At 46.1% G+C, this 9,543-nt stretch overlaps 1 protein-coding gene across 1 annotated transcript; it reads left to right on the top strand.

Annotated features, from left to right (window-relative positions):
* Positions 1 to 3,271: 3,271 nt before the first annotated feature.
* On the top strand, positions 3,272 to 8,448 carry gorasp2 (golgi reassembly stacking protein 2). Its single transcript, XM_071542977.1, has 10 exons — positions 3,272 to 3,433; positions 4,414 to 4,494; positions 4,605 to 4,808; positions 4,924 to 5,010; positions 5,139 to 5,269; positions 5,452 to 5,584; positions 5,932 to 6,055; positions 6,182 to 6,289; positions 6,967 to 7,095; positions 7,193 to 8,448. The coding sequence occupies exons 1-10, from the start codon at positions 3,371 to 3,373 to the stop codon at positions 7,459 to 7,461; spliced, it is 1,329 nt and encodes a 442-aa protein (XP_071399078.1). The 5' UTR covers positions 3,272 to 3,370; the 3' UTR covers positions 7,462 to 8,448.
* Positions 8,449 to 9,543: the final 1,095 nt, after the last annotated feature.

Below are 9,543 nucleotides of genomic sequence, written 5' to 3'. Positions count from 1 at the left end.
ACCTGTATTTTCAATGTTATGGGAACTCAGTGGAATATCTTATATAGAGTTCCAGTTTGTGTCTTTGCACAATGTCTACCTTTCTTTCTTCCATTGTAAATGGATGTGTATTATTGCAGTAATATATAAGAGTTACTTTAACTAAGTATTTATGGTATCTAGGGACCATATATGTGAACTGCACAATTGCATAAATCATATTTAAGATAATATGTGTACTGTATGTGACCAATGACTCCTATAACGTGACCCGCCTGGTTTTTGATGAAGCCAGTTGTGAGGGGAACGTTTCCCAGGAGGTTTCAGTAGGCACTTTAACAGAATCATACCATCTCAAATAAAGTCTATAATAAAGTCTATTAAAGTCAACAACCGAGTCTGTCTTACTGAAACACATAAACCAAAAAAACAAACAAATAATCACAAAGACACACACATCTCTCTCACTTGCTCTACAAACTGCACTCTGCAAACACAACAGTCATTTCAGCCTATACTCCAAAGTATTCCACTCTGCCTCTGAACTAACAGTCTATGTCAGTAGCCTCACACACATACACACACACACACACACACGCACACACACACATTATTGCCTCTGCCTAATCATCCTAGAGAAGGCTTTGTTTGGCCCCCAGCTGTGTGCCGGATTGGCTGTGCTCCAGCGTGAAACCCTCCTCTCCCATCAGCTCTCCTCTCTTCTCTCCCACTCAGCTACTTTTTTCTTCCCTGGTACCCCCCCACCCCACTCCTCCCCTTTTACCCCTCTCTTCTTTCCTCTCCTTCAGATGTGAAATGTAGTATATTCACCAACGATACTGTGATGCAGCTTCACGAAGCCACCACTGTTATAGAGAAAGAAGGGCACTGGTTACAGTATTTCATAAGCTTTACATAGACAGTATATAATATCTGAGAGAAGGGGGATGTGAAGTGAAGCTTAGTTCTCAACACAGAGCTTTTAGTATTGAGCTTTGACTATTATAGATATGTAGGATGAACTTGCAGGCTCTTTTCTTGGAAAGAAAAGCTTCCCAGCTCTGATCTAGATGCAGGTCAGAGGAGCCTGTGTTGGTATGCAGAATCTGCCTGCACAGATCAAGATGTTATCAAGGTGTTAGGGTTTGATCTAGATGGTGGAGAAGAAGAATGGTGTAAAGCCATTGAGGGCAGAGAGTCTGCAGGTTTTCATTCCAAACAAAGACTACAGCAGATGAGTTCACTGATCAGTTCCTCCTCTCTGGTTGAAGGTTTAATAATCAGTGAAATCAGCTGCTGTAGTGTTTGATTGGAATGAAAACCTGCAGACTCTCTAACACCTTGAGATCATCTTGATCTGTACAGACATATTCTGCATACCAACAGAGGCTCCTCTGACCTGACACCTAGGGCAGAGCTGGGTACAGCTTACTATTTGCTGTTTTTAATACACTGTTTAATGCCTTTTTCAGATGAAGGAAGATGGCAGACATGCTTCAGTCAGGTTTACAGTTTGATATTTGGAGGGCTTTATCAGCATGCACTTATGCCTCCCCAACCCAAGTGAGTTAGGGTTGGTGCAAGTGGAGGAGGTGCCCCTTTTTAACTTTTTGCCCCTGCCCCTTACAGAGTCTGTGCACGCCACTGCTGACAGAGGAACATGAACGTTGAGAGCGGTGCTGCAGGTATGATGTGCTGTCGACCCCCTCTGCTGGTCACTGTCTGTCCGTACAACCCACCACAGGAGCGCTAGATGAAGAAGGTTGTGGAATCAGTTGAGCAAACATGCTTTAAAGGTGCTAGGTTTAACATTTGAAGTTAAATAAATCATTACCACATGACTTTTTATTATTTTAGTATCATTATCGTAAACATACAAGGGCATCACCAAGAAAACTGGCAGCTGCTACCACCCTCTAAATCACATTTTACACTGTGTGTCACGAGGTAGAATTTCACCGGAAATCTGCTGCATTGCTTTACGGCACAAAACATGAAGAGGGCGCTGTTTTTTCAGGGCAAACAGAGCTAAAGCTTTCAGAGTGTCTGGCGAAGGAGTGAAGGGCCGAAGGAAAAATCACTTCCAACATGTTTGTCCTCTTCAGTAAAAAACAAAGAGAAAACAAAAGCACATGAAGTGAAACCAGGGAGGGGAGGGGGGGCAAGACGCAACATCCTCTTTGTAACAGAAAGCAACGGGAGATTTATGTGGAAATTTTGATTAGCATTAGCACTAACAACACCACTGCCATGAGATAGAGGCTACCAATCATCTCCACCATGGTCTTATTTATTCATGGTAATTAGAATGTGTATCATAATTAATATGACAATGATATATTGATGTTTATTACACACAGCACCTTTAACATGCAATGTAGATGTAGATCAGCTTTACACATTACTGAAACAAGCATTTGCAATGTCAAACCCCAGACTCCCGTCCTTGTCCTCCTCTCCAGTGCAGGGAGAGCGTATTGTAGTCTGTAACTACAGTTGACTGTAATTGGTCATTAGCCAACAGGGATAATTTGGCAGCAGGTGTTTCCATCCAGGAGCTTCTAATGAGAGCTAATGAATAGCGAGCCGTTCTCCCTGCTGTAAACTGTAAGGAAAGATATACAGTAAAATATGCAACAATAAAACTGTCAGATGAGTGGATCATGTTGAAATGATGAGCCACAAGGGTCCTCCATGGCCACAAGCTGTTGACGAGCGCTGCCCCATATAGACTGGGAAATGCAAAGCCTACATACTGCAACTCAATACAACAATAGGAAAGTGGCTCTATAGGGTCAAAGGATGACCTCACTTTTCAGAGTGGCTGCAACCTATATACTACATGTATAAACCTACAGATATGTCATGCTAAGAGAGGCCTTTATGACCTTCATTTACCAGACTAAATCTAGGAGTTTTCTAATGAGGTTTAGTGTTGTATTAGACTTACTCACAGTCATCAATACATTTATGTATGTATGTAGCCTATGTATGTATGAGTGTATGAATGTGTCTATTTATTACTTAATTAAAATGTTATTATTGATGTTTTATGTGTTAACTACTAACTGTTACAGAGTTCAATTGTGTTATTTAATCAGTTAGTAGTAATACAAATAGTAATATAAAGGAATTTAGCTGCATTTATCATTTTAACAAAACAGGTAACAGTTCTCTGTTGATGTATACGCGCGCGTACACACACACACACGCACACGCACGCACCTTACGCTTGCTGGGAGTGTTATTTCCTGCCACGTAACGGCGCATGCGCATTGTTCAGCTAGTTAGTTGGCGACGTGTACCGGTGTGCCTGTGGAAGCCAGGCATCTCACCTTTACCAGGGGAAACAGTTGCCGTAAAACCCTTAAAGTCTTACACCAGCGGAACCATGGGAGGCTCGCAGAGTGTGGAGATACCGGGAGGAGGCTCTGAGGGCTACCATGTTCTCCGGGTGAGTGTTTGGCTCTCGTAGCCCGCAGTTAGCTGTTAGCTTAGCATCGGGTCAGCGGTGGAGGATTTCCTGCTCCCTGTGTTGACTAGAGGCCGGGGATGACATCTGGGGCCTCCGTCTGGATAACACTAAACCCACGTCAAGCAAATTTGCTGTGCATTGGACTTGTGGCAGTGTCGTCTGTCATTTCTTATCATTTTCTCTGTTTATGCCCGCTCGTTAGTTAAATATGCTTGTCAGAAGCTGAGCACCACCGATGCTACCTACAGCTAGCTAGCTATTTTGAATGACAGCTGCCAGGCTAACGTTTTTAATATTTATGTGTCCATAATCGGACACGTCCCCGTCTGGCGTGCCTCTTTCCCTTTTCCTGCAAAACCTGGACAAACACCTCCACAAACAGGCAGGCCACGGTATTTAAACAGGTTTACCAGTACATATGCCATTTTTTGCAGCACGTTTTTTTTTACAAAGTCAACATGCCAACGCTGGAAAGTTGCTTGTCCTATTCCCGGCTCATAAGCCTTGAATTTGTGGACAATGCGATAACCCAGATCCTCATCTTGCAACAAATAGTCGTAGAACAACGGAGGAATTGATGCCATTGCTGTACGGGCCGGGAAAAGGCCAAAATATACCTAGTATAACAGGCGCGACCGGGCATGGCTGCATGGCCGATACTGGACACCCTGGCGTTAGATGGCAAGCCAGCGACCTACAGAGAATAGTCACCTGTCTGTAACCTAAGACAAATGACAGTCTGAGACCCTGATATCCCAAGTCACTAATTTGAAAGCCCATATATTTGGCGAGGTAGCTTATATAGGGATTGAAGCTAGCATCCACTGCCCCCTCCCTCTGTCAGTATTTCCAAAAGAGCTGATACCTCTGATACTCTACGTTTTCCCTAGTAAGTCAATGAACTATTGCATGCATCCCAACAGAGCCATGTGCTCAAGTTGTCTCTGGTCCTTGTGCAGGTTCAGGAGAACTCGCCTGGGCACCGGGCAGGGCTGGAGCCTTTCTTTGACTTCATCGTCTCCATCAACAACACCAGACTGGTAAGTGCTGGAGAAAGTGGAAAGGGAAGGCTGTCGTTGTGTATGTATGTAAGGCAAACTGCAGATAATGAGGTGGGGTGTTTCTCTGGTCTTCATCCTCTCTCCTCCAGAACAAGGACAATGACACCTTGAAGGACTTGCTGAAAGCCAGTGTGGAGAAGCCGGTCAGGATGCTGGTTTATTCCTCTAAGACCCTGGAGCTCAGGGAGTCCACCGTCACCCCTAGCAACCTGTGGGGGGGCCAGGGCTTGCTTGGGGTCTCCATTCGCTTCTGCAGCTTCGAGGGAGCCAATGAGAATGTTTGGCATGTGCTGGTCAGTTGCCCAAATGTCATCTGTATTGTTCTCTTTTTATATGTATCTCTGTCTTGTTTGGTATACCAGTAGTTTCTTTCTTCATAGTCCCTCTCTCTCTCTCTCTCTCCCCCAGGAGGTGGAGCCTAATTCTCCAGCAGCCTTGGCTGGCTTGCGGCCACACACTGACTACATCATTGGAGCTGACACTGTTATGAATGAGGTACTTTTGGTCATGGGAACTACGACTCCAGTACTGATAAGTTTTACCTTGTTGTAATAAGGTTTGCGGTAATTGTGTGACTTCTCATTTCACCCACCTTCTCCTTCCCTCTGCGACTTTATCTCCAGTCAGAGGACCTGTTCTCTCTGATAGAGACCCACGAGGGCAAGGGGCTGAAGCTGTATGTGTACAACACTGACACTGACAACTGCAGAGAGGTGGTCATTACGCCTAACAGTGCCTGGGGAGGAGAGGGCAGGTAACACACCCTTCCTGATACACACGCATACAGGCGCACACAAGGTTTTCTAGCTTGAATTTGCTCCAGGAAAGCCTCTGAATAAAGCATTTGCCCAGTTGTTGTCCTCTAAATTTGTCTGAGGGTACTTACCCACCTTAGTCAGATGAGCAACATTCTTTCTTTCCTTCTTCCTTGTCCAGCCTAGGATGTGGGATCGGCTACGGATACCTCCACAGGATTCCCACCCGGCCTTTTGAGGAGGGGAAGAAGATCAGCTTCCCCGGAAACGCTGCCAACGAGCCGGTCAGTCCACTGAAGGACGGATTCACTGAGGTCAGTGCCACACACAATACTCCTGTTCCACCGGTACGACAGTATGAACTTTATTAGAAAACGGATAGTTCCAGCCCTCAGTTCAGACTGGATGAGTCGCGTTCAAAGCTGTTGCAAAATGGCCAATTGAAAACATGCAGTGACGGGAGACTTTCATTATTTTGTGGCCTCTGATTCCTTCCTGCCTCCCTCATTATGCATGCAGCGAAGCAGGCAGGCGAGACAAGAGAGGAATGGCGCTCATGAGAGTTAATTACATGTCTGAATGAACTTGACCTTACCTGTTCGACAGCAGCGTCTTTTCCTCTACCTCCTCCCCCTGCTCACGTCCTCTCCAACTCCCCCAGGTCCAACTCTCGGCAGTGACCCCTCCTCCTACCGCACCTGCTGTCCCCTCCGGCCTCGAAGACTCGCTGTCTGGCCTGTCAATCAGCACAGCCCCGCCCACCATCCCCAGTGAGCTGCAGACGGGTATTTCATCGCTCTCTCTCTTTCTATTTCACTCTTGCAGCTAGTTCTAATAACTAAAGTTCTCATAAACTCATGCCATTGTATAATTACTCCATATATTCTGCGTCATTTGTTTTCCCCCTCCAGGTCTGCCTACAGTTCCCCTGCTTCCCACCTCCTCCAGTCCCTCCCTCAGCCCCCTCACTCCACTGAACCCCGCTGCCACCAGCTTCAACCCTGCCACCACGCTACCAGGTGGGTGACTCTCACACACACACATTCAAAGCGTACGTCATCCATCTCTATTCCCGCTGACTCAGTGAGCTTTCAACACCCCACTTCTGATACAGTGGATAGGCAACAGAAGCTCTACTTCTACCTCCTCTCTCTCTCTACAGTTTTCTAGGGGCGTGTTCACACCCTCCCACTTTTCTTGTAGAAAAAGTGCTGCCTCAACCGCATTTGGTGCTGATAATGAAAAGTGGGTTGTGTAAACATCCTTTGTTTCCATAAGGACAAGCTGCAACCATCGGCAAACAGGATTTATGTAAGAATTGTCAAACACTCACCAGAAGCAGCCAGTGTGTTCACATCAGAGTAACAACTACCACCAACTTTTTGGAGATACTTTCTCCATTTTCATTCTGCTTATTGTTGCTGTTACTGTTGCCATAAACTGTCAGCTGTCTACACATCATGAAATCCCACCTCTTCTTTGAAAATTGCGGTCGATGTCATGGTCTCCTCTAACTTTTCTCAACTTTAGAAAGTGCTCTTTTCTGCCAGCACTTTTTCTAAAGCAGCTGCAATTTGGATGGAAAGCAGCTGAATTTAATGTCAATGTAATGACATTAATGTATGAAATGAGGCGTTGGCAGCTTGAAAAAAAGCGGCATAGTGTGAATAATATGGCGTCTTGTGTGTGCTTGTAGGTCTCATGCCCCTCCCGGCGGGCCTGCCCCCTCTCCCTAACCTGCCCAACCTCAACCTGGCACTTCCAGACCTCAGTGCCGTGTCGTTAGCAGGCATCAGCAACCTCCCACCACCAGCAGGAACCACAGGTAAATACACACACACACCAAGTCTTTAAATCGCACTGTAGAATGGGAATGGATCCTGTGACTAACGCATCTCTCTCTCTCTCTCTCTCATCCACAGCGTTCCCGCCCCTCGCCCCTCTCCCCCCCCTCAACCTGCCAGGTCTGGCCCCCCTGCCCCCTCTGCCCACCGTCCTGGCCTCCCAGCTGCCTCCCCTCCTGCCCCAGGGAGTGGTCCCCGTGCTGCCGCCCCCCTCCTCCGCCCCCGAAGCCTCGGTCACTGTTACAGCACCCTCCTCCGCCAAGCCCGCAGCAGTCGCCACGGAAACCGTCTCCACAGACGCCACGGAATCACAGGCCCCCACGGAAACGACGCCAACGTCGTCGTAACACGGGAAAACAAGAAGTCACCACTCGCCATCAAACCAAAACACACACACCCGGTTTCTCTCTCCCGCCCCCCTCTGTCTTTCTCTGTGTTTCTCTCTATTTATTTGGCCAAGAGGGACAGGCAGGCAGCAGCGCCGGTTCAGACGTGAAGGTCGGCATATTCCAGCCGTGGGTCGGGAAGCTCGTGTGGAGCTATGAAGGATGGATGGATATGAAGAACGGAGGAGCGGATGGGAGGACAGATGCAGATTGGTTTTACCAACATGTCTGAATCACCACATTGAGATTGAGTGTCATATTGCAAAAGACCCCCTAGCACTGTAGCTTGCCTAAAGCTGCTGTATGAGGAGGACAAGGTTTACTTTCTGGCTTATTGTGCGCTTCACACCTCTGCAGTTACAAGGTGGCAAAGAACTCTCTTAGGACTTTTTCCCCCTTTCTGATCTGGCAATCCTTCGTGTTTTGACTGGGCTTTTTTTTTTTTATATATATACTGTATAAGTATAACCGCCTACTAGTTAGTAGACCCCTGACCAGTAGATTCTATTTGATTCTGCCATGTGTTAATTTTTGTTTAAATTGCTGTATGATTGTTTCCACATCATGAATGAATCTGCATTATTTTGCACCACATTTGTGTTTTGAAATTATTAGGCATGTCTGTCCCTTTGTATGTCTCCACATATACTCAGAACTCTACAGTAGCCCTCTGTACCACGCAGGGATGGTAACAGCCGAAAGGCCACGGCAGGAGGGACGGGAGGTTTGAGCTGACATGAGCTACTGAACAGAATGTATGCTTGCTATTGGGTGAACAGTAGGTATGGTAAAACATGGGTGCGGTTATTAAACAAAACAGTACTTTGTTCCTCCTGGCGTGGCCCGAGCGAATGGGGCCGCGGAGTTGCAGTGATGCCTTACAGCCACAAGGTGTCACTGTGACGCAACTTTCTGAAAATAACATGTATGTACAGTGCGAGCAATAAAGCCAAATTAATTTTACATGGCGCCTCTAATGTGCCTTTGTCGTTAGTCTGTTAGACGTTGCCTTCCCGCCTTTATTTCATTGCACCCGCACATTTTAGTAGAAAAAAAAGTCAGTAAGCCATGTTTAAACCATGTTTCCTCGTATCCTATGGATATTTTCTTCTCATACATGTTTTGGAAAAACAACTAATGAAAAAGCGCTATTGTCTGATGGCATGGTGACCTTATTATATTAATTTTTTCCTCCTATAGTACCACTTTAAATTTTGCTATAAGATATTGTATATCATATGAATGGTCAGACGTGCAGAAGCTCTGTCACAGTGTTAAAAACAAGCCGGCCGACCTCCCAGTGCTCAAAGCTGCCTATTCCGTGCGTAATTTTATGCAAGGCACAAGAAACGCTGGGCAAAGTTTGCAACGGTTAATGAAAAACCGTTGCAATGAGGAACTCCTTGAGCCTGTTTAGCCTATCTGACTTAAAATACATGGCTCAGCGTACAACAGATACCAAAAACTGATTTGACACTGAAGAGATGGACAGCAGCGGGGCGTGCAGTGGCGGAACCAGGTCGCTGGATTTGGACCTTGATCGGCGCACTCCCATATCAGGTAGCTTTTGAACTTACACAACAGCTCATCAAAGCTTACCAAATTACACGGCTGATCGAGAAACCGTTTTCATTTGTCCTTAGAGCCCGGGGATCCAGAAGAGGACAAGGAAATCGCATCCCAAGCTGTGTTGTTGGTCATGGCCGGAGCAAGGGGGGGTGCAGTTCACCTGTGCGCCAGAGTCGCAGAGCTAATGCGGGAGAATAAACGGCAAGTTCCTCCCCTTGTTGACTGCTATCTCGAGGAAGCGCATTCAAAGGAGCGAGGATCACTTTGTTAAACAGTTAAACAAGCCCAGACTGTCAAAATCGATGACAATTTCGCTTGTTTCCAATGCAAATCAAGTGTCATTTTTTTTTATTCTAGAGGGGTGATATGTCTAATTCTGCCTTGTTTTAAGATATTTACACTTGTTCCCAGAAAAGTGAAACTACACTGGTAGATTTTTTTCACTTGTTTTAAGAAAAACAAGATATTAATGAA

Source organism: Centroberyx affinis, unplaced genomic scaffold, assembly GCF_046629955.1.
Source record: "Centroberyx affinis isolate AG114_WGS23_722 - 3 ecotype Tasmania unplaced genomic scaffold, CSIRO-AGI_Caff_v1 ptg004204l_1, whole genome shotgun sequence".
NCBI classification, from domain to species: Eukaryota; Metazoa; Chordata; class Actinopteri; order Beryciformes; family Berycidae; genus Centroberyx; species Centroberyx affinis.
Note: the sequence above shows the minus strand (reverse complement) of the source record. Positions and strands in the feature narration are given on the sequence as shown.